Here is a 25583-nt window from a genome sequence, read left to right as displayed (position 1 = left end):
AGCGCTTGACCCTTTCAAAGCATGAGCAAATTATTCCTTGGGACGTTCCTGTGAGCTAGGGGTGTGTTCTCGTGCAAATAGACATACCCGTTGCTGATTGAATTCAATGGGCGTTGGGTTAGGCCTCTGGAATCCTGCAACGTTGAACGTTCCTCCTGATGGATGTTTGGGGTTCAATGAGTAAGGATTTTGGTGAGTGTCTGGGGAAGGCCTCTGCTGAAATGTACCCTCCCTCCCCCAAAGGGAGGAAAAAGACAATAGAGGGATATTTCCTAATTGTCCCTAATTGAGACACCATCCCTGTCTCACAATCTCCTTTTCGCCTCCCCTTCCCCCGCTCTCTCTCACCCCATACATCTCCCCACTCTCTCTCTTTCACCAAATCCCCTGCCAATCACTTCCTTGCATTCCCCTTCCTTCATTTCTCCTCTTGTTTCCTCCATGTCTTCTACAATTAAACACATTCTCAACACCACCTCCACCAATTACCAAATCTCCATGATCCTGGCCTCTCCAATCCCCTCAGCTAGCCCCCTCCTCCAGCTTCCACGTCTGGTACCTTCTGCATCACCCTCCTAGGGAATTCTGCTGAGCTCCAGGGCTCTCAGCTCCCTTGCTAACACACTCTGGCTCGGCGCTGAGCTGGAACGTCATCCAAGAGTTTGCGAAGGAGTCAGAAGGACTGAGTAGAGAGAAGGTGATGTAGGATGGTTTGGACTAAGTGTTCTGGCTGAATTTCATCCCGGGTGACACAAGACAATAATGCATCACAGAGCATAACGCACTCTTGCATACTGTGCATAACTCAAGCTGGGAGGAACAATGCCACATTTAAGCAAAAAGGCCACCAAGCCCTCCCCGAAGGATGCGGCGTGACATTCTGTCTCCTTGCTCCAGACGCAACCGCTCGTTCTGCATTCAAATCCTTCCTCTGCGGCAAAGCCTTCCAAGGGCAACTCCGCCAAGCCTTGAATGCAGCTGGAGCTGACTGGGCAAGAATTCCTCCGAGGGAATCCCAGGCTGGTCACAGCGGCGTGACAGTGCCCCCTGCTCATGCACAGGGGTGCGACTTGTTTCCATTTCCATTAACAGGTGCTGGATGGTGGTGGTCGGAGGGTGTCCAGACAGGCACTCACTCTTTCCACCCTTCCCCATTCCTTTTTGGGCAACATCCGCAGGGGTTATAAGAAGGAGCCGGGCCTGCATTCCCCAGCCGCTATAAAGGAGAATGGAGTAGAGTCTACTTCTGCCCTTGCTCCTTTCGAGGACTAAAATCTAGCCCTTAGAAAATAGGCTCCTTAGGGCATGGGCTGCGTCTTCTATGTACAGCACCGGGCACACAAATCATAAATAAAAATCACTGCTTTGGCAGCAGATCCCCAGGTTATAACAACATAGGAACAATTTTTAAGACAGACAAAGGGTCAGATGCTTCTTTACCCTGCAGCATGTGCAGTCACTCAGGCAGAGTGGGCCCAGAGTGCTACCACCCTTCTGAGTTAGTATCGTTTGACAACTGCTTTGCACTGGTGTCAATGACTGCCTGAGATGTAGGACAATGTAGCCCATAGACTTTTGCAGCCACACTCCACCCTAGCTGATGGCAGCAGAACAATCTTCCGTCTCAACTCCAGAATCCGCTCAGGAATGCCTGAGATACACAGCTGCTACTTTTAAACACTGGTATTAACTAGCTTCAGTTTCAAAACAATCACCTTAAGCCGGGCTGTGTATGTACCATACGATTCCTTTCACCAGTCCTCCAAGAGATATTGCACCCGCACTACGGGACGCAGCATGCACTTTGCAAAGCAGAACAGGAATAAAACGTAAAGAACGCAATCCGTAGCATATCATGTACGTAACCTACCTTCATAGTTGCTGGGGCAGTGAGTGGAGGGGATAAAGGCCGGTCTGGAATGGTCACATCTGTGTTGTTTAACAGCTCCTGTTTCCTGTAAAAGAAGAGGATCCATCTCAACACTTTTCCTAATTACCCAGCCTTTGAAGAAAGAAGTACAGTCCAGAGAGGAAAAAATTAGGCCCCTCTGATTTTTTTCAATCCTGTAAACTTTTAAGTCAAGGTTTGTTTTTAAATATAAATATCTAACCAGTGACAAAAACATTTTATAAAATAAAATAAAAATCTTGTAGCTTGGAAAGATTCTGACCCCAGTCGATTATAAATGCCTCATTGTACCATAAAGTGGGCTGCTCTCTCTTTGGGAATCCAACTAAAGGGTACCAAAATAGAGCCCGGAACTAGGGTGTGCTGCAGGTAAATTTCATTTCAGGTGATTTACACGGCTGGGATGACCAAGAGTTAGATAAACAGACTTATGTTTCTATGACAACACCATTGCGACAATTTTTTTTTCTCCATCTTCTCCATCTGGCGTTATCTATTGACTGAGCAGTGTTTGTTCATCTCTCTCTCTCGACACCATGAACATTATGCACAGTGGAACAGATTTTGATTTTAGTCGCACTGGAGTAAATCCGGAGTAGCTCCACCAAATACTTTTAGCACAGATCAGTGTCATGTCCGGTGTGTTTAGCATAGAAAGAAAGCCACATTCAGAGGAGTGATCTTTATTAAAAAGTCAACATTTATCCACAGTGGAAATGAAAATAACTAGCGCAGGATGTAGTAACACATTGTTGGTCACTGTAGGTAGCTTGCGTAGAGTGGGCTGTGGTCAGTGAATAACTTGAGTTGCAATATGTCTTTTTTCCTTGTGGATAGCACCTGGTGCAAGCTCTCCATTGAGGCTCCCTGGTGCAGACAGTGCCAATTCTGCTTTAAATAAGGCACTTAGCGATCTTAACCTGCAACTGAAGACCGGGTCTGCATGCACCTGAACATGTCATTTTCACTCCCTCAGTTTCAGATGTTTCCACTGGAAACTTCCAGTGTGCAATGGGTGTGGGCTGCTATTTTCAAATGGGAGTACACCTCTACCCCGATACAACGTGACCCGATATAACATGAATTCGGATATAACGCGGTAAAGCAGTGCTCCGGTGTGGCGGGGCTGCGCACACCGGCAGATCAAAGCAAGTTCGATATAACGCGGTTTCACTTCGAATGCGGTAAGATTTTTTGGCTCCTGAGGACAGCGTTATATTGGGGTAGAGGTGTATCTAAATCCATATCTATTCACCTATATAAAAGAGGAGTGATTTTAAAGGTGTTGAGCACCCACAACGTGGGTTAGTCACGGTACATTAATGGGAATGGACAATCAAACCACTTTTATTTAGATGTCTAGCTTTAGGGACCCAAGTTTGATTATTTAGCACAAGGAGAGATTTTCTAAGGCACAAACACCAGCTAGGCACCTAATGCCCACTGATGGTCAATAGAAACCTACCTGCCATTTGTGCCTTTGAAATTCTCTCCCATAGTCTTAAACTAATGTGGATCCAGATCTGTACTGTGGGCCTGATTTTCCACTCCTTTCTCTAATTTGGCACCAGTGTGCAGGGCCAGCTCCAGGGTTTTGGCCGCGCCAAGCAGCCAAACAAACAAAAAAACAAACAAACAAACAAAAAAAAAGCCGTGATCGCGATCTGCGGCGGCAATTCGGCGGGAGGTCCTTCGCTCCGAGCAGGAGTGAGGGACCGTCCGCCGAATTGCCGCCGAACAGCTGGACGTGCCGCCCCTCTCCGCAGTGGCCGCCCCAAGCACCTGCTTGGTAAGCTGGTGCCTGGAGCCGGCCCTGCCAGTGTGATTCCCTTCAATTGTGTAAAACTGACATAAGAGAGCAGAGAACTGAGCCCAGCACCTTCTTGGCCAAGTTCTAGTATTTTTGCCCACACAGTCTTGAATGCGTTCATCATGACCAGTGCTACAGCAATGAATACTAAATGAAATGAGTGAAAGAGCACTCTAAATAATTTCGCTCAAGGGCAGTTAATGGACCAGAGCAGAGGTAGTCAACAGGCCAAATGCGGACCATCAGATGCTTTTGAACGGACCCCCAAATCTTTTTATTTATTATCATTATTGTGGTGTGAAAAATGTTTCTCTGCAGGCTGGACCTTGACTATACCTTGACCAAGAAATTTGTACCTTGACAAAAAATAATTGACTACCCCTGAAATAGAGTTTGCAAGTTACATGGAGTGATAGCAGCAGCCACCACCTTGAGAAGAGAGAGAAATTGCGTCTGCCAATTCATCAATAAGAGAAATTACGATGACACAATTCTGTAAAGGAAGTCTTTTCAGAGTCTTTAACCCACTCCTGCATCTCTGCTAACGCTGGTTGAAAAATGTTCAATGGAACAGTTTTCTGTGGAAATACACTGTTTCCTTGGATTTGAAATGCGTAGCAGGCATATGTGTCCATTTCAATGATATTTTTGACTGACAGGTTTCCAAATGATTGGAGGAGTGTTTTGATGTTTCCAAATCAGAATATTCCCTTTCATGGAAAATTCCAAAGTTTGATGGTTCGTTCCAAAATAGAAAGAAACAAAATTTAGAAAACTTAGAATTTCCCACAGGACAGAAATTCTAGTTTCATTCAGCTCAAACCTTTGCTGTTCTCAGGGAACAGAATCTATACAACTAATTCAGATCCCCACTTTTTCCCCCCCCACCAGTTATCCACAAGTCGCTTTTTATTTTTTAACAACATCCTCATCATTCAGAGTTATCAGGCAAAGGGGTAAGACAGGAAGGGTGGTTCTGTGACTAAAACTCAAGGATCCAGGACACCTGGGTTCAATTCCTGGTTCTGCCACAAATGTTCTATATTATGTGAGGCATCCAGGCCAGGCCTTGATGCCCCAACTGTAAATGGGGATAATAAGTCTTCTCTATCTCACAGGGCGGTTGTGAGAATGTACTAATGAACATTTGCCGGGGGAAGGAAGGGGGCATAGAAGTACTTAGATAGAAAGGTTTTATGGAAACCTATGGGTGGTTCTCATGGGTTATTCATTGCTTCGGATATTTGCAGTTTGTACTGTGTTATTGGTAACCTGCGATCAGAGATATAGCTGATCTTTAACATAGCTAGCTTGAACAACAATAGCAATGAAGCCACAGCTTCATGGACTGTACAAGCTCACCTGGGACCCTGGGTACACACTCCAGCAACTAGCCTGTGCTGCCGCAGCTTCGTGTGTATTGTTATTGGAGCTAGCGTATGTTTACACCTGTTGCAGTCACCCCTCTGACTGCAGTGTAGTCACGTGAGACTGGTTTTGGTGCCTACCCGAATGGTTCCAAAATCAACAGAAAGCTGGCCAGGGAAACACTGACAGTGTGAAAAGTCACGTGAAAACAGTTGCTCACAAGTCTCTCCTGTGGGTTAAATTCACCACTGTGCAGAGAACCTGCCCTAGCCTATGCCTCACTCAAGACCCACAAAGCAGGACTCCACCCTTGAAGAACAGTTTCGGATAAAAATTCCCTTGTACTTATATTTTCAGAGATCAAATAAAAGGGCTTGTGAATACCGAAAGGAAAACTATCCTTACAGAATAGTTTTGTACTTAAGGCACCAGGGCTGGGACTCAGATCTGAGTTCAGTTCTCATCTTTGCCACAGACTTCCCAGGCAACCTAGTGAAATCACTTAATCTCAGTTTGCCCTTCTATAGAATGGGCACAGTAGCACTTCTTTCCTCTCCCCCCCCCGAACTTGGGTCTATCTTGCCTATTTAAACTGCCAGCTTTTAGGGAGGAGGATTGTCTCTCTATGTGTTTGTACAGCACCTGACACAAGGGGGCTCCAATAGAGGCTGGAGCCTCTGGGAGTTGCTCTAATAAAAATACTTAATAATAACCATTCTCGAAACAAACTGGTGGGTTTTATTTGTAGTAATGTTTGCTAGTCTTTATCCCCCGCTGTATTTGCACAGCTCTGACCATCAGCTACATGGATATTTAATACCATCAGCCATTGAAAGGAAGGATAAGGTGCTAGCCTAAAGTGGATAAGGTGCTAGCCTAAAGACTTCAGAGACCTGGATTCAATTCCTTGCTCCATTGTAGATCCCTGTGTGACCTTGAGCAAGTCACTTCGGCTATGCCTACACGGCAAAAAAAAACCTTTAGCAGTGAGTCTCGGGGCCTGGGTCAACTGGTGGGCTCGCAGGGCCACGCTATGGAGCTCAAAATATCAGTGCAGATCACCCCGCTTGCCGGGTTTCAGAACCCAAGGTGGAATGCCTACACTCCGATTTTTAGCCCTGTGGCGGAGCACCGCGAGCCCAAGCTGGTTGAGCTGGGCTCTGAGACTCGTTGCCAAAGAGGTCTTTTTGCAGTGCGGATGTACACTTACTGTCTCCGTGCCTCCGTTCCCCATCTGTGTAACCGAGATGATAGCACTGCCTGACCTCCCAGGGGTGTTGTGAGGCACCCCGATACTGCAATAGTGAGTCTATACAGATATAATATACTACACCTCAAATAATGGTTGTAGGGGGGAAGCAGCTGTATTAGGAAACTCTTCCCCAGGAAAACAAAACCATGACAGACATTCTATGTTTTTAAGATACACATTGAGAAATCTATGGTAGCTTACTTGTTAAAAGTACTCTGTCTCTTTTTTAAAAAAAAAAACCCAACTTTCTAGTCAGACATTTATATTGTCACATACAGCGGTAGTGTTAGATGCAACTCCGGGGGGCCAGAAAAACTGAGATGTAATTCAGTTTACTCTCATCCCTGCCAGGTTAGTCCCACAGTAACTGGGCCAAAATTGTCCAACTGTTTATTTTACAATAACAAGCCCTTGGTTTCTATGGTAACCTGCTGTAAGATGGCAAAGCGCGATAATATGCAACTGACTGATGCACCGTGACAGATGCATCTAATGAGAGATTCGGGGGAAATCTGGGTAACAAGTTCTCCTGGGATATGAACATTCAGTTACGTTAATTTCCAAAACTTTGAAAGGTTTCTATAACAGGACTGGTGCCCTGCATGGAGCCCTCAGATCAGAAAAAGCCACAATTCAGCTATATATAGATATAGATGTTTGTAAGGCGACTTTTTGTATAGACGTATACACAAACACACACCATTCTGTTAAAAGATTTTTTGAGATTATCTAAACCTGTCTCCTAATAAAAGAAAACAGGGCTTGATCCAAAGCCCATTTGAGTCAGTGGAAAGTCTCCTATTGACGTCAATGGGCTTAGGATGAGGCCCACAATAATAATAGACTCTGTTTTTAGAATGGGATGTTATGTATGGAAAGGATAAAAAAAAAGCGAAGAGTCTGTAAAGCAGCAGTTCTGCAGTCCCATGAAATGAGGCACTGAATCTCATTCCCTGGTTCAGAAGGCTGCACATGTTGGAGAAGTGGCTCTTTAAGGGATGGGAGGGAAGATACCAGCTGGTCTAGCTCTTGAAACTAATTTATAAGAAGCATCAACAATGGCTGTGAAGTGGCCAGCCTGTGGTATATTATACAAAGTAGGGGTGGATGGGAAGCCCATTGGAATCAAAGGTAAAACTTCCATTGACTTCATGGGCTTTACATCAGGCCCTGATTAAGAAGGTAGATCGAATGAGCCTATGCCCCATTTTTCATAGGGGACAGTCAATGAAAGTGAAAGGCAACGCATTTAAAAACTGATATAAAGAACACTTTCAACACATAATTAACCCATGGAACTCACTGCCACTAGATATCACTGAGACCAAGAGCTTAGTAGGATTCAAAAAAAGGATTAGACAGTCATATGAATAATTTGAACATCCACCATTATTCTAAGTAAGATAAAAGAAAGTATAAGGACTATAAACGTTCATGCTTCAGAGCATAAACCAACCTGTAACTACCTAGGATAAGAAAATGAATCTTGCCCTACTGGCAGTTTATCCCAAAGTTATTCACTATGGTGGGTTTTTTTCACCTTCCTCCAGAGCATCAGGTACTTAGCCATGGTCAAATACATGATAATGGGCTAGTCTTATCTAGCATGGTAATTCCTATTTTCCTCAACAGTTAGCTTAGAGCAGCAGGAGGAATAACAGAATAGGTGGGAGTAGGGTTGCCAATTTTGGTTGGATGTATTCCTGGAGGTTTCATTACATGACATAATCTTTAATTCAAGATTAATCCTTAAATCCTGGAGACACCAGGACAATCCTGGAGGGTTGGCAACCCTAGGTGGGAGGAGGGAGAATGGGGACTGGAACCTGCAACCCCATGAACAGCATTTACGGATCGACCAGTCCCACTGTCTCCCATTGGAGCTGTGAGAGTTCATCCCCTTGGAAAAACAAGCCCCAACTGCCTCAACTTCGCCACCAAACAACTGTGGCACTCAAAATTAGCAGGCACTTTAGAAAATCTGGAACAAGGGCCTCATCCTCAGCTGATGTAAATCAGCACAATTCCATTGGCTTCAAGGGAGCAATATAGATTTACACCAGCTGAGAATCAGGCCCAGGATTTTTATTCCACCCCCAAAAGTGCCCGCCGTGACAACCCGAGCAAACTAACACTTCTGGTCTTGTAACAGCAAGTGACTCCCGTGGCGACTTGCCTCGCATCTTATTGACACCAGTTAGGAATTGTCAGGCCTGGAGATGTAGTGTGGTGTCTGTGCAGATAACACTTCCTAATGGTGAAAATTGAATCAGTACCAAGAAGCAGAGGGAAAAAAATCGTGTCAGTTATTTTTTTCTTCCCCCCCCCCGAAAAGATACAAAGTATTAAAAGTTCCTGCAGCCTTTTGGATCCAAAATATATAAAAGGCCTCATGTTCCTGCCCTCTGCTATGGAGTGCAAATTGTTGCAAATCCTGGAAAACCTACCTAAATGCAGGAACACAGTGGCTGATATTCCCAGCTAAACAGCAGTCCATGGTCCATCTCAGGCCTGGGGTAACAGGCTCTTTCCCCTCTGAGGTTATGCCAGAGGTATATGCAGATGTACCCGAGCTAGCTTTGATCGGGCTAGCTTACTAAAAATAGCAGCATATTATTGTGGCTAGCCCAAGCCGCTGCACATGCCGCCCACAGCTGCCCTGATATTTTTAGTGAGTTAGCGCTACCAAAGATAGCACAGATATATTTAACTGAGCTAGAAATTGTACCTCCCAACGGCAGTGTTGTTGCAGCCTGACCATGGGTGGCCAAAGTCTTTATTGGTATAAATGGGCAAAATTCCATTCAAGACAATGGAGCTGTGCTTGTTCACCGCAGCAGAGAATTTGGTCCAGGGATCAGAATGCTGTTTGGCTATGTGGTCACTTTATGGTGCTCCAGCTCCTTACACCTTCCTGAATACATTGTCAACGCAGGTAAGTGCCAGGCAGAATCTGGACCTATAGAGAGGCCCCATTACAATTGCTGGCAAAAATCCCATCGACTTCAGCGGGACCAGGATTTCACCCCGATATCTGCAACTTTTCTATCTTAAAAGAACTGCTGTGAATAAGCCAATCTAATGCAACATAGTTCCAAGCCAGATACTGCTTAGTAGATTCTAAACTTGTATTAGGCAAGAAATATTCACTAGCAGAATACCAGACTATGCATTACAATGTACTGTGGACATGATCTATTACAAGCCAGAGCAAGAATAGAGCTTCCTTCACAATAAGCACTCATGTGGCAAAATAACAGGGAAACACCAAATCCAGTGACTGTAACGCCCCTAAATTTGGTTATAATGGGTGAGGATTTTTCTCTTTTCTTCCAGTAGAACTAACCTGGCATTGTTGGCTCTATTTCTATTAACACTTTATTTTTCTTTATAAGGCCCAGGAGAACGCATCATGGTGTGATCTGCACTTTTTTGCCCTTGTCCCAGTGTTGAGTGAAACTGACGTAACTTAAAGGATTTATCCCAGTCTCTAATGCTGTGAGGCCTAAATCATTTTGCTAAGACAGTGGCGAGAAAGCTTAACTTCAAAGCAATCATAAGGAGATGGACCCCCATGACTCTCTAAGCCTGCTCTTGTGCTGCTGTAAATCAACATAGCTCCCTCAAAGTCACTGAAAAGCTACGCACCGTACACCGTAGTCAACAGAGCTATAGTGATGCACTTCTATGAGGTTCTGGCCTGCTGTCTCTTCATCAGATTTTCACTGCATTCCTTTAGTAGTTGCTTGTACCGGTACAAAACACAAATGTAAAACAGGTTCTCCTTGTTCTAGCCATTTCTCACTCCAGATGGCAAACTGTCTCTGTCCATAAGGCAGGCTTTTCAGTACTGTAGAAAAAAAGATATCCCAAGCCTAGGAAATGATGACTTGCTAATGCAAAGTCCGGAAACCCAGCTACTAAGCTCATGCAGAGCTCACTCAGGTCGATTTGGGACTGCACCCTGAAGTCCTTACTCAGGCAAGACTCCCACTGAAGTCAAAGGCCTTGGCTACACTTACCCGGTAGTTCGGCGGCGAGCGATCGAACTTCTGGGTTCGACTTATCGCGTCTAGTCTGGACGCGATAAGTCGAACCCGGAAGTGCTCGCCGTCGACTGCGGTACTCCAGCTCGGCGAGAGGAGTACCGCGGAGTCGACGGGGGAGCCTGCCTGCCGAGTGTGGACCAAGGTAAGTTCGAACTAAGGTACTTCGAACTTCAGCTACGTTATTCACGTAGCTGAAGTTCCGTACCTTAGTTTGAATTAGGGGGTTAGTGTAGACCAAGCCAAAGAGAGTGTTGACTGAGTACAAACCGAGTAAGGGATTCAAGCTCTGGGCTCAATTTGCTACCTAAGACAGAATCGGCAGTAGAGCTGTATTCCGTAGCTGATGTTTCTGTATATGGAATGTGGAAGAAAATCAAAGAAAATAATTTTTAAAATAATATACCTTCATTACTCTGTGTCATTTACAGTTGTTCAGGTTTTCGTCCACTGAGCCAGGTATCCAATAAACATACCTCATGGATTTTCAGGGGACTAAGCGGTGTCACGATATTTAAAGATGATGTCAAGTCCTGGAAACATCCTTTTCAGAATATGTCAACAACCAACAAATAAACCACTTCAGAGTATTACTGCAGCTTCCAAATCATTTGTCCCAGCTTTTCCTCAAGAGCCAGCTAGACGCTAACATAGGGCCCTTTGGCCAGTCTTAGTTAGATGTAAATAGCCAAGCCGGGATATACCCAATAAACTTGACAGTGCTTTGCTTTAGTACTACGGATGAAATCCTGGCCCCATTGACATCAAGGGGAGTTTTCTCATTAACGTCTACCCTGAGTCTTGGTGTATGAATTCTGAGGTCTTGGTAACACAGACCACAAGTGATCACAGATACCTCTGATTTGTGTGTTATTTTTTATTATTATTTGTATTTGTATTCCCATAGTATTAGAGGCCTCATTCAAATCAGAGCTCCATTGGGACAGGTGCTGTACATACTACATAATAGGAGACCGTACCTACCCTGAAGTGTGTACAGGCTAAACAGACAGGACAGACCAAGGTTGGGAGAGAGTAGGTACTTTTATCCTCATTTTACAGATTGGGAACCAATACACGAGAGATTGAGTGAGTTGCCCAGGGTCAAATGGAAGTTTGTAGCAGAGCCAGGAATTAAACCCTCTGCCTCAATGACAAGTCCAGCCTTCTTCTCTTGCTATTTCCATGTTCTTCTTTGACCTTTGTGCCGCACGTAAGTACGTTATGCAGTTCGCTATGCTGCATCTGTTGTGCTCATTGACTAATTCACAGCTTTCATAATCAGTATATATCACAACCATATGGCTAGGCAAATATTTTGTCTTCTGCTCCGCTGGTTCAGGTGAAATTAAACAAGACTGAAGCCACTTCTGCAGGAAAATGGAGAGGAATAAATACAGGAATTGCTTTAACACTGACCTTGCTGTTCTCTTTCCCATAGACTGATGCACTGCCTCAACTACCATGAACAATGTGAGTGGACTGAGAAAGCCAAACCACTCAGGGTTCCCCAGCCCAGCCTATACAACTGCACCTGCCGTTTGTCCTCATCTAAGGCCCTGATCCTGACAGCTGCTCCAATTGGGCAGATCCTTGCGTGTGCACAGATCCCCACTGGAGTCAACGGGGCTCCAGCTTCACAGAACATTTTGTGAGATGGGGGCCTCAATCTACACCTGCTACATGTACTTCTGCAAAGGAAGACATTTAGATGGCTAATAGTGATATTGATTACTAAATGAACATTTGACTCAGTACACTGCTCTGGTGCAGTGGGATTCTGATAAACTTACTCACCTTAGGTAATACCTTATGCCTTAGTTCAGTGTTTCCCAAACTTGGGACGCCGCTTGTGCAGGGAAAGCCCCTGGCGGGCCGGGCCGGTTTGTTTACCTGCCCCGTCCGCAGATTCGGCCGATCGCAGCTCCCACTGGCCGCGGTTCACTGCTCCAGGCCAATGGGAGCTGCTGGAAGCAGTGGCCAGCATATCCCTCGGCCTGCGCCACTTCCAGCAGCTCCCATTGGCCTGGAGCAGCGAACACAAGCGGTGTCCCAAGTTTGGGAAACACTACCTTAGTTAGTTCCATTGAAGCCAATGGAAGTTACTCAAGGAGTAAGATGCTATCCAACATGAGTAACGAACCAGAACCTGACCCCTAGGATTTTAGTGGTGTTCTGCAGCTTCCCCATAATGTACTCTTTGTAGTATCCCAGGAGACTGCCAAAACCCCAGAGCTTGAAGCTGGAACATTGCAGGATTACACATTGTGTTCCCTACGGATACACAGGATAGTTCATGAACAGAGCTGTGCAAATAACTGATTTTTTTGAACCAAAAAAGTCTTTAAAAAAAAAAAAAAAAGTTTCGAGTCAACCCAAAACAATTCAGCATATCAAAAAAGTAAACAAAAAAAGTAATGCAACTGAAATCAAATTTCAAAAACAGAACACCTTTTTGCATCAAAGGCAAAACATTTCATATCGCAAATGTCAACACGAACTGTTTTGACTTTTTCGGAATTTTCATTTCTTTTTCGACCCAACAATTTGACGAACGGAACACAAAGTGACAAAACATTTCAGTTGACCTGAATCTGCATTTTTTAATGAAAAAAGAATTTTGTCTGAAATATTCCACCCAGCTCTATTCCCGAATGGGGCCAGATGGACAGCTCCAGAGAACGAATACTACTAAAAGTCAAGGGAAGTAAAAGCGAGTGAAGATCAAAGAAGAATGTAGGGTTCCCTGTATGCAAGGAGGCCAATGGCTACACTTGCTTTCTGGGAAATACTACTGCTCAAGAAATTCTTTATTCAGGAGAAAGCAGCACAGGCCCTGGGGATATGGGGGTGAGTATTGAGTAACTGCCAAGGAAGGATCTCTCTGGCAGTAGGATGGTGGTGGGCATGTTAATCCGGATTCTCTTGAGCTCTCATGATTAGGACAAGACGGGGGGACTCGAGAAATAATAGAGGAGCGAAATGGATGCAATGCCAGAGATAAACCGTTGTCTCTCCCTGACCTTTGCCCAATAGCACAGAATAAGAGGAAGGAATTAAGCAGGATTAGAAGGGAATTTTTTAGGAAAAAAAATGTTGCGGCAGCCGGCTAGCTCGCTAAGCCAAAGATCTCATTGGGAGGGATGAGATTTATATTTTTAGAGGTAAAATGGGCACACGCAAACTCCTGGGCCCACCACTGGATAGATCTGTAGCCTGCTGCGGTCAAGAGAAAGATGCCCACTGACTTCAGTGTGCTTTGGATCAGGCACCAAAAGAGTGAAGCCTGAAAGAGAATCCTGGAGCCTGTATAGTGAGATGCAACTGAGCTTTCATGCGATGGGTCTTGATTATTCCAGGCTACAGTAAAACCGCAGTGGGTATGTCTACACTGCAAACAAACAAACCAACAAAAACTGGAGCAGCAAGTTTCAAAGCCCAGTTCTACAGACTCAGGCCCTCACTACAGTGCTAAAAATAAGCATGTAGACATTTTGGCTTGGGCTGGCGTCTGGGCTCTGAGACTCTCTCTGTTCATTTAATTGAATAATACCTTCCCACCCCATGTTATATTCTAAAGGATTCCTCCGTTAGTGGCATTACTGATTTCCTAGTGGTGGTGGTTCCAAGATCTGCTGTTTAATATCCTTCTAAACAGTTCCAAGGGCAGTTCTTCTTGAGTGTTCTTAATATTCTATTTTTGGCAATGGGGCCAAGGTTCAAAATCCAAACCCAGATTCTAATTTGGCAAGTATGCAAGACGGTTTATAATGATCTGACCCAAAACTGCAGACACAAGCATGTTCCTGTGCTATTTAGGGTAGGAACCATGTTTTTGCTGTGCGTTTGTATAGCACCTAGTATAATGGGGTCCTGGCTCGTAACTGGAGCTCCTAGACATTAACCGCTCCACAAAAAACAATGGGAACCATCAACTTAGGGATGTTTGAAATCCTCATTCTAATTCTGCAGTTTGACCCGCAATTTAGGTAAAATGAACAAGCAGCTTCCCTATTCCCTCCTCACCTTTTCCTGGTACTTGTTACCACAAAGACACTAGGACTCTTCCTTTCCTTTTGGCCTACAACACTTCTTCAAGATGACATGTCAAACTTAAGTCCTGACTACCTGTGGCCAGTAAAGATGACAAGGCGTCGTTGGAACAGGTGAGGATGTTAAAATCAACAACCTGGCAAATGGCAGCTGAAGTAATTACATTTCATGACCCTAGATTCAGCAGATTTTAGGGGAGCAGGGTCCGTTATGATCATTCAGAAAATTCCTCCTGCAATCTCAATTGGATGCAGCGTTCTCCACTTCCTGTTTTTCCACCTCCGCAGTGCGGCTGTGTGCTGTTGAACAGCGGTCATTATTTATTTCCAGAAGCAGTTGCATTTCTGTGATGATTGATTTCTGTTTGTATGTAGCTCCGGGACTATCTAGGAGGCTGAAAGGCATTATAAATACAACGGTATGTTTGCTTCCATTATATCGTTCAGCCATTAGGGTGGGATTTTCAGTAGTGCTCAGCAGTGGCTTACCTTTGCTCCCATTGACTTACATGAAAGCAAAGTTAGGCCATGGCTGAGTGATTTTTGAAAATCCAACCCTAGGTGTCCCTTTGTGCTTCATAGAGATCCTGATGGCATGTGGTCCCTGGTAAACAACGGAGACTAAGCTGGAACTCAATCAATGTGGATTCCTGTGTGTTTGTGACTGTAGCTGCAGTTTTTTCTTTCATAAATGCCTCCTGTTTAAGATCGCCTGTGGTTCTATTTATTGTGACAATACAAATGTTCTACATTAGCGTCACCTGTATATCATACCACTGATTGTTTTCTTCTCTTCACAATCAGTTTAGCCCGAATGCTTTAACAGTATTTTTACACATTTTAAGTTAGCAAGACTGACCTTCGTAACTTTGCAATCTGAATGCTACCAGATGAAAGAGCTCTTGGAATTGGCACCTCTCCCTGTCACTGCAGGGCTGACGTCAAAATAAAGCAAATGAAAACTGCATGAGACTGCTTTACATCCATGACTGCTGACTGGGACTGTAGTGTTCTCTTGTGACTTGACACTAGTAGATGTGGTAGAAGGGCTGCCGTTTGTGAGTACATTCTGTGAATACGGTGCATTAATGCACTTACCTTAATTACAATATTAACGACTAGAAGGAGGTCAATTGGAACAAAGCAAAAATACTTACAGCATTCTGAACCCATTATTATTATTGTTTGACAAAACACCTTTCTTGGTATTTTATTTACCCCCTTTATCTTATTACTGTATTTCTTTCTTACCATTAATGGGACCTGCTCCTATCTGGAATTTTTCAGTCCCAGCAGAGTACTGCCATACCACCCTCTTAATCATCTACGTCCTCAAATCATGCTGGAAAAGTTAATACACTATGAAGGGGGTTACAGTGGATAAATCATTACCTATAAATGAACTTGGGGGTTGCACATGTAGTAGCCTGTGGAGTCCAACCTCAGTTCATGCACCAGGGGCTCCTGCCATGCCTCCATTTTCCCCCACAACTTTCCTGTGGGCCCACCCTCCCTTTCCCCTCTATTTCAGGGACTTCCTGAAACCCCTTCCCACTCATCCCTCATGCCAGGGGCTCTGTGAGCCCCTCACCACCACCATCACCACCCCACCCCATGCCTGGGGCTCTTTTTGCACCCCTTCTCCCAGCCTACCCAGAGTCTCTGCATGCCCTTTCCCCACCAGGGCAGGGGCTCTGTGTGTCTCCGCATTCCCCCCTCTGCCGCATCGGGGGCTGTGAAACATTCCCTGAAGTTTTGCAGCGGATCAGATGCGGCATTCAGAAGTTAATGCATTCTGTCGTAACAGCCAGACAGACACATGCCATCAATTTGAATGTAGGACGTTTTGCTCGGTCAACGCTGTGCAGCTGTCACCAAAAGAAAAAAAAAGCTAACTAGGATTAATGACAGGCCTAAACACCTTCAAACTTTGGAAACATTCCTGACTAGCTGCTCAGATGGCGTAAATCAGTTCAGATCCATTGAAGTGTGACGGAAGGTCCGGTAGGCTGCATTAACTTATTCAGGAGCTCGGGCTGGGGCTGGCCCAAGCATAGAATCTAAGAGCCACAGCAAGCTAGCTCGGTGACTCTCTCCCCTCTGCAGTGTTGAATTCTGGGTTTAGCACCGCAGAGAATCTCTGCCAGCACAGGTAAAATGCCCAGACAAATTGAAGGGAGCTCAAAGGAGAACTGCAGCAGCGACGAAAGGTTTGGCAAGTAAGTCCTAGGAGGAAAGTTTGAATGAAATGAGCACGTTTGGTTGTTTAGATAAAGAGGAACTTAGGGGACACATTGTAACTGTCTACAAATAGATAAAATGAGGGTATTGAGAGGACATGGATCAATAGTTCTCATTAGTTAATGAGAACAGAACAAACCACAATGGATTTAAGCTACAGCAGGGGAAATATAGATTGGATATTAGAGAAAACTTCTGGGCCAAATTCAGGCCCATAAAACTGTTCCTGGAGGTGTTATAACATCTCCGGCAATGGAGCAAGCAACCAAGGGAGTTGTGGAATTGCTGTCATTCAAGGCGAAGACTAGACACCGATCTATTAAGGGTGGCTTAGAAATAATGATGTCCAGACGGCAACACACAGGGGAAAGGGCTACATGATCCCCTTGAGATTCCAACTAACCCAAAATGATCTGATGATTTTTAATTAAGTGTTGATTTGGGGATGACGTTTTAATTATTCTGGTACTCACAGAATACTAGAGTGCAGGCAGATTGAATAATTTACAAAATGAAGAAAAGGAGCCCGATAGCCTTTCTGATTGTCAGATTAAACATATTGGGCCAGTTCCTCAACTGGTATAAAACCACAAAGTGCCACAGACGTCAGTGAAGAGCTGACAATTTACACAAGCTGGGGCTCTGGCCCTTGATATCGTCAAGCTTTTAGGTCTTGGAAGAAGAAGCAGTGCAAATATTCACAAGGAGGTCCATCAGAGGAGCTAATCTTAAATATTTTATCTCCATCATGAAATATCTCATGCAGTCACCCTCCTGCTCAGCCGCTTAACTGTTGATAAAACTACTGTATCGCTGTAAAGCTACCATTTAAGATTGGGGTGTCCAACCTATGGCCTGTGGGCCATACATGGCCCACCTGAGTATTTCATAAGGCCCACGTATGGCCCGTGGGCCACATACGGCCCACCAGACTATTTCATAAGGCCCACGGCCTGCTTCAACACAATATACTAACAGTGGGTTCATTACCGTTTTGTTGTCATGTGTACATCATTTTAGTTTACACATGTAAACAGACAATACTGTACATAGAAACAAGCTCTCTAAATACATACGGAACAAGCTGAACTTAAAATATAAATCGATACAGGTGACTCTAAATCTTATTAAAATATATGTAGAATCTGTTTGGCCCACCCGAGGTTGTGCTTCGGTTTACGTGGCCCTCCTGTATAATAAGGTTGGGCACCACTGGTTTAAGATAAAGTATTTGAACTTTGCTCAAATGTGCTGGTCTGATCTACTACACTATTCCTCCAATTTTATGTCCATTATTATTATTTATAGCGTGATAGCACCTAGAGGCCACAATCACAGACAAAAAAAACAGACCTTTCTCTGAGGAGCTCACACGCTAATTGTAAGACAAGAGACAACAGACAGATGCAACAAAGAGCCAGAGGGGAGACAATGAGACAAGTCTGGACAGTGTGAAAAGCACTGGGTACAGCACACAAGCTGCGTGACCACTGTCAGCTCCATTGGTTAACCCCGCTGATTTCAGCAGAGTTAAACCCGTGTTGAAACGGAGCGGCAGAGTGGTAAATCGCACACATTATTGGCCTATTTCCTTTCCGAATGAACTGAGGGGATAGCAGACCAAAGAACTGGGCCGAATCTTCAAAGGGTGTAAATGGGTGTGATCTTCATTTACCTCAATGGTGCTTTATCACCATTCACCAGCTGAGGAACCAAACCACACTTCACACAGACAGCTTCGAGCAGGCGGTATCTATCTCTGAATGGGCTGCTGTGAGGCTTCGCTGCTTGTGCGTATTCTCTGTGGGTAACAAGCAAATGGGAAGTCCCTGATGTATTTAACATTGAAACGGCTGATTCTTCTAGGGTTCCTCCCTAAAGGTCCAACAGAGAAAGAAGACGGCTGATATGAGATAGAAAAATGGATCTTGCTGCCTCCAGACCTATGGAGATGCAGTGTGCAGAATCAAGTGAAGTGTAGGAAAGTAAAGTGCAAGATGCCTTCTGCATTGTGTGGCTGCTGGAAAGAGGGGGGATAATGGGCACATACAAAGTGCTCTAGGGGTTGTTTCTTCCATGTGCAAAAGAGCAACAGAATCTGCTCATCACTACATTTTTTTTATGTCAAAACCTGGAACACTCTGGGCCTGATTCTCGTTGACATTAAAGCCCCTTTACACCACGCTGGCAGTGCAGAGTGGGCATAATATACGTTTACACTGTCAGTGCGAAGTAAAATGCCTTGAGCATCAATGAAAATTGTCTCCTTTCTTTCCAAACATTACATTTATAATCAAGGGATGAAATTGTACTGACCTACTTTTTAGAGCTGGTTAAAAAAAACAACCCCATCATCTTTTTTTAAAAAAAACCTGTTTTCATCTAATTTTTTCAGGTATTCTTCTAAAAACTGACTTTTTTTCAGTCGTGTGTTTTGTTATTTTATGAGAACACAAGAAATTGTCAACAAAGTTTGGTCAAAATTGTGTGTTGGGAAGAGAGGCATTCCTATTCCAACCAGCTCTATTATTTATCCAGCTCTTCCATTCTCATTTATCAAGTGCGAGCTCACCTCTGTCTGCAGATGAAGAGAGCTACAGAAGAGGTAGGTATTGTTCTTTGCTCTTTGACTTGATGGGATGCTCTGCGTAAAAGCACAGCCTGGTCCGGAGTAAACCACATTTCCTTTGCTGCATTTCCTTTGACGCCTGTGCTCCAGCTTGATTGCTCTAATCTGTATTTGGATCCCAGCTCTGGAGCAGGCTCCTGAGGTTAAACAATGGACCCAAAGGCACAAAGTGTGGCCAATCCTGCTGCTCATAAGGATTAAAGTTGGAGAGACGTGCACAAATAATTGTGTCTGCTCTGGTTTATCTGGGTTTTGTAACAGGTTGCCATAGCATCATACTCATCTCACCAACGGGTTTTTCTTTTGCACAATAAATTTCATGTTTAGGGCCAGACTTGCCCCCTGATTTCAATAAGTGCAAAATCTGTCCATTAATGAGCAATTTCTATTAGTTGTTAATGATCAGTGATGCATTTATCTACGTCACCTTGAATTCGAGTGTCAGCCTCACCCAAAACAATTCAGCTGTCTGCCACATATAAGGTTAAATGCCAGCAGCCCGATGCCCAATCGGATTACTATAAAGGGGTGCAGGTCATGGAGTTGGTGTTTCTCAAGGAGGTAAGGGGCTGCGATAAATCACCTAAGCCCTCATCATGGGTTCAGTGAAATTTCAGTGGTGCATGATTTATGATAGTCCTGAGCACTGGGTTATACCTGTTAATCCTAACGACATACGTTTTAAATAAGAGTTCCAACTAAATAAAAAACTTATCAGGAAACGGTAATGTGAAACGTTACCCAAACACGTTTTGTTCTGCATGTGGCTCTAGAAATTTTCTGCCCACCGCCTACATATGAATTTGCTCAAGGAATTAGCCTACTACAGTATTCCACAATCCTGGCCAGTTGCCAAACCATCACATCCCATCCCCGTCCCTATGCCCCACGTCCAGAGTCCAGGCTAATTCAAGCATCCCGTTCACTTGAAACTGTCAAGGTCTGGAGCAAGCTCCGACCATTGAGGAGTCTTCCTGGAAGCCAATGCACATCATTTCGGTAATGTTATTTGTTCATTGTCCTAATTAGGCAGATTAGCAAAAAGCCATCAAAATCTACATTACTTAGTAAATCTAATTAAAGAAATACCTTAATGCACTTACGCCAAACCAACTTTATCCTTCGTGACCCACCCCAAGTCATATTGTTCTTGAGTCTGAGTTCATTATATGATAGTCTCCGTTGGGAAACCCTGCAGCCAAATATATTTTTATCATTCCCTTCTTCTCTTGCTCCTCCCCTTGGTCCCAGTTTTACTCATGATTGTCCCATGCATCATTAGTACAGTGTGATTCCGAGGATCTTCAGCACTGAAAGTATGGCTCTACCACTGAGCTAAAGGAGTACCTCCACTGGCTAGTAGCTGTAGTAGGCTTTTATCCCATCATTAGCTAGTGTATTTCAATTGCAGGAGGAAGGATCTTGCATCTCAGCCCCAGTACAGAATTATACACAGAGACACAGCAAACAGAGGAGTGAAGACAACAGAAGAAAAATAAACAAGAGAGAAGATTGGAGGAGAGTACAAGACGGAACAAAGGGGAGCGAAGGAAAAAGAGATGGCTCAGGATCTAAGAAAAATGTAATTTAAACCACTTCCATCCCAAAGTCTGCTCCTGTATATTGAGATTCCATCAGAGACTGCTTAATAGAATTATGTTTTACCCTGCATTATATATTAATGGCTTATCCATTGTTCTCTTTATATACTGTAATGACTACGGGTGGGTGATAAAATGATTGTGTAGGATGTATATTAAAGACAGCAGATGATGGGTGAGCTGCTTTTATTTCTAAACCATGATTATTTAGGAAACACTTGGAGAGACCGGCTATTTGCATATAGCTTGAAAACTTTTTAGTGCTGACTGTATGACTCTGTCTTTCAAGACTATGCCTATTCTCTGGAGCGATTGTTGAACCAGAAGCCATTCCACACAACGAGGCAATCCATAAAGAAGAAAAGTCACTGACACTGGTAGGCTGGAAGATTCTGGAGCTTGTAGCTGGGAGCACACTTAGGCTGAATAAAGTTGTAACGCTCTTGCTGAGTGTGTCCTATCTCCATCTAGTTTCTAGTTCATACAGAGGATAATAGTCTATTACTGCTACAAACTAGCAAAATTCCTCCTTTAGCTCAAATTACATAGGCTTGTGCTTTTTGTAGTTTCGATTCCTGCTAATGACCTATGATGGACATTGCTACAAGTGCTGCTTGGAAAATGGTAATTATGTTTTGCCAAAAAAAATTCAAAATAAATGAACATTTTCGGCGGGAGTTAAACAGTCTCACTGATTTTATTCATTTTTTTAAAAGGAAAGACCAAATGCTGAATATTTTTCAGTTTTCAAGCCCCCTAAAATGTTCATTTTTCAATATATGAAAAACAATTTTTAAAATGTTTCAGCTTTTGGTTGCTTTTAGTTTTTGAAAACTGAACGTTTTTAAGGCTTCACCAATTTTTCATAGACAAATTTGGAAATTTTTGAAAGAAACAAGAACTTCCCACTAAAGTTTTCATTTCCAAAAAAAAATTTAACTTCGTTTAGTTGCTACGTTATCACGTAGGCTATCTGGAGAATGCATTCTTGTTCAGTTAGCCTCTGATATAATGCAAATGAGGATGAGTTCATGAAGCATAAAGGACCAATAACTCAACTAAGACAGTGTGAGAGTCTTTTCACTGTCTTCAGTGACACTGGATCAGGCCCTAAAACAGTATGATGACTATTTGAATTTGACTTTGTGAGGTATTTTTTTTTAAAAAGGCAAGCTTAAAATATTGAAAGCCTGATAAAATTATCTTGCTTTACACGGAGTGCTGTCCCACTGCTTTTGTGTTCCACCAGAGGTTTTCAACCTTTTCCTATTTGAGGACCCCTCAAAAATTTCAAATGGAGATGGGGACCCCTTTGGAAATCTTAGACATAGTCTGCCGACCCCCAAGAGTCTGTGGAGCACAGGTTGAAAACCAGTGTGTGACACAATAACATAACCACCTACCAGCAGCTAAATTGATTGCTTTATTCCACTCTGAGGAGTGGGAATCAAGTACTTGTACGAAGCCAGGAATGGTTTTAGAGCAAGTTTTCAATTATATAGAGGCCTAAAGTAAATGCAACAGCTTCACTGTAAGAAGCTCTGATTTAAAGAATAGATGATGGACCTAAATTCATCCCTGGTACAACTCCACTGTTTTCAATGGAGTTACACCGGGGATAGGTTTGGCTCTGTGACTCTTTGAAAAATCCACCTCACAGATCTTTATGGGAAGAAACGTTCTTTCCATTTCATTACAAAATGAATCTATACAGTATCATTGCAAGGATCTCATTGATAGTTCTCTCTCTCTAATATAAATGTGCCCCAATATAACACTTTTCTCATCTCGTGCACCTTTTATCTAAGCATCTGGAATCACTTTTGGTAGCAAAGAGGCCAGGGGATCTTAAGGGAGATCACACAGCAAGTCAGTGGCAAAAGTTCAGTTGGAGCCCAGGAGTCCTGGATCCCAACCCCTACTTCCATTCTTCAGAGCAGAGCATACTCCATTCTTTGCAAGGGGTGTTTTGCCTAAGGATGGCCCAATAAGAGCCTATCGGCCAATGACTTTCAAAGGGATTTAGGCTCCTAAGTCACCTAGGCACTTTTGAAAATGTTACCCAATGTGACTTGAGTCACTGAGGTATTTACAGTTATGCTTGTTGTCACAGCTCGACTCCCCCAGAGCTTCTGGCCATTCAGAGGGATTTAGCTATGACCCACAGAGGGCTATAGGTTTGGCCATGCATAGACTGCCTATTCAGTAACACAGAATGCCACCCAATGCTCTGTACCACACCTACTGTGGGGCTCTGTCTAGCCCTAAATTACATGCCCAGGATCACACAAGTTGTCTGCGGCAGAGCCAGAACCTAAACCCAGATCACCTGAGCCCAAGGCCAGTGCCTTAACCACAGAATCATTTTTCCTTCCTAGATTAACTATTTTCCTCTTGTTTTCTAAATCCAAAACCTGGATGAAAAAAACTTGTTACAAGTGCTCGCTGCTTTATTACGTTGTATGTCTGCGCTAACAGGCAGGTTTTAAATTGGGTTAGTATAAACACACACGTGGGAGGGGAGATATCAATGTACTATCCTTAAAGATTTCACAGTAAATGTTTAAATGCGCTCTGCATTCTCCTGGGCAAGTTAACCACACTTAGCATCACTGACTACACTTTATTCATGCAGTAAATTCTTTGAGCCAAATGTATACCTCGTGGAAGCAGGTGCAATTCTATTGGAGTGCTCCCCTTACACCAGGGTTGAATCTGCCCCTCTGTTTTAGCCTAGAGAAGGACAATAAGGATGCCCTTTAGTTCTGGAGCCATCATTTTTTACTCTTAATGGAGCTCCCTTTTGAATGTATTTAATATCTAGCATCTATTGCTTTAAATTTTCACTGCAGGCTGCACTTTTCTATTAGTTTTCTGTCAACAACTGCCGCTTGCATCTCAGGTTAAAGATCCCAATAAAATACAGACAGAGTCCTGCTGTTCCCGGGAGCGTTCTCCCACAAGAAGAGTAATTTCCATCCCAGTTAATGACAACGCAGTGCTCTGTACACTTTCTGCTTGTTCTTCTCTGAAGGGAGAGAGAGACCCTCTACTTTCAAGCCAGGGAAAGGTTGAATTGAATAAAATACTTGAGCCTGATTGTCAGCTGCTGTCAACCCATAGATTTCAATGGAGCTGCATCAATTGACACCAGCTGAGGATCTGGAACACGTACTTTAAACATAAGCTTGAACCACAAACCTGGATCTGAAAAAAAAAAAAAAACCTTAAATATTTAGAATCCAAACCCTGAACCAGATGCTCATTTTGCAGCAGATGCCTGTAAATCTCTGTAATACTCTGAACCAAAAAGCCTGGATTGGAACCTTCTCCAGTTGCGGATCTGTTCAAAATCCAAATCCCAGATGCAGCCCCACTGACTGATGGAATGCCTCAGATTTACACCAGGACCCAAATCCACCTCTTCCTTATTATCTTAAAATATTTAGAAACTGAGCCACAAAAAGAACAACGCGTGATGTAACACCTACCATGTTGTTAAATATCATGAGTGTTAGGAGGAGCAGCAAAAGGAGACCTAGAATGAAAATTGCAGTGTGGGGTACTCGGTCAATGAGATGGAAAGATTGACAACTTAGTCCTTTTTATTTATTCTACAAAATCATAGAAGAATAGGGTTGGAAGAGACCTCAGGAGGTCATCTAGTCCAACCCCCTGCTCAAAGCAGGACCAACCCCAATTAAATCATCCCAGCCAGGGCTTTGTCAAGCGAGGCCTTAAAAACCTCTAAGGATGGAGATTCCACCACCTCCCTAGGTAACGCATTCCAGTGCTTCACCACCCTCCTAGTGAAATAGTGTTTCCTAATATCCAACCTAGACCTCCCCCACTGCAACTTGAGACCATTGCTCCTTATTCTGTCATCTGCTACCACTGAGAACAGCCGAGCTCCATCCTCTTTGGAACCCCCCTTCAGGTAGATCCCTCCCCCCACTCTTCTCTTCTGCAGACTAAATAACCCCAGTTCCCTCAGCCTCTCTTCATAAGTCATGTGCCCCAACCTCCTAATCATTTTCCTTGCCCTCCGCTAGACTCTCTCCAACTTGTCCACATCCTTTCTGTACTTACTTTTTAATTACAAAACAGTTAATAAAAGGCTCATTTCTTGCAGCCTATCAAATTTTAAGGGGGTCTTTCAAACAAAACAAAAAACCTGTAGACACTAGCTGGATTGCTAGTGTAAATCACTTCTACTGAGTATCATGCATGTCTTCCTGTATGTAAATCAAGTTAGGAAAATGAGTGGATAACAAAGTTGGTTGAAAATTCATTGAAGGAATAGTTTTCCATTGGAGAGTGCAATTTCATCAAAATCAAAATATTTTAGGGAATGTGTCAATTAAAAAAATATCTATGGGAAAATTTGAAGTGTCTTGTTTCTTTTAGATCCATTTTGTTTAGACTTTCATGTTATATTTATTCCATTATAATGTTTCAATATTATAGAAACAAAACTCAGCATCATCTAAATAAAACAATTCAACATTATTCAAACAAATATTTCAGAATTTTAATGGTATGGGAAATCTCAAAACTGACTTTTTTGTTCTGATTCAGAACAAAAAGATATTTCAAAATGTTGGAATTTCCCATAGAATGGAAAGTCCTTTTTCCAGCCAGCTCCCAGGTAAAAACCATCAGAGTAAGCATGTAG

At 43.5% G+C, this 25583-nt stretch overlaps 1 protein-coding gene across 6 annotated transcripts in view; it reads right to left on the bottom strand.

Moving 5' to 3' along the window:
• Positions 1-25583, bottom strand: part of RAP1GAP2 (RAP1 GTPase activating protein 2) — a 301497-nt gene that overhangs the window by 97348 nt on the left and 178566 nt on the right. For all 6 annotated transcript variants that reach the window (XM_065573327.1, XM_065573328.1, XM_005298907.5 and 3 more), the window contains one exon: positions 1871-1955. In XM_065573327.1, coding sequence (XP_065429399.1) covers positions 1871-1955 — 85 coding nt within the window. The remainder of the gene's footprint in view (positions 1-1870; positions 1956-25583) is intronic.

Source organism: Chrysemys picta, chromosome 19, assembly GCF_011386835.1.
Source record: "Chrysemys picta bellii isolate R12L10 chromosome 19, ASM1138683v2, whole genome shotgun sequence".
Taxonomy (NCBI): domain Eukaryota; kingdom Metazoa; phylum Chordata; order Testudines; family Emydidae; genus Chrysemys; species Chrysemys picta.
This window is presented reverse-complemented; position numbering and strand designations above follow the sequence as displayed.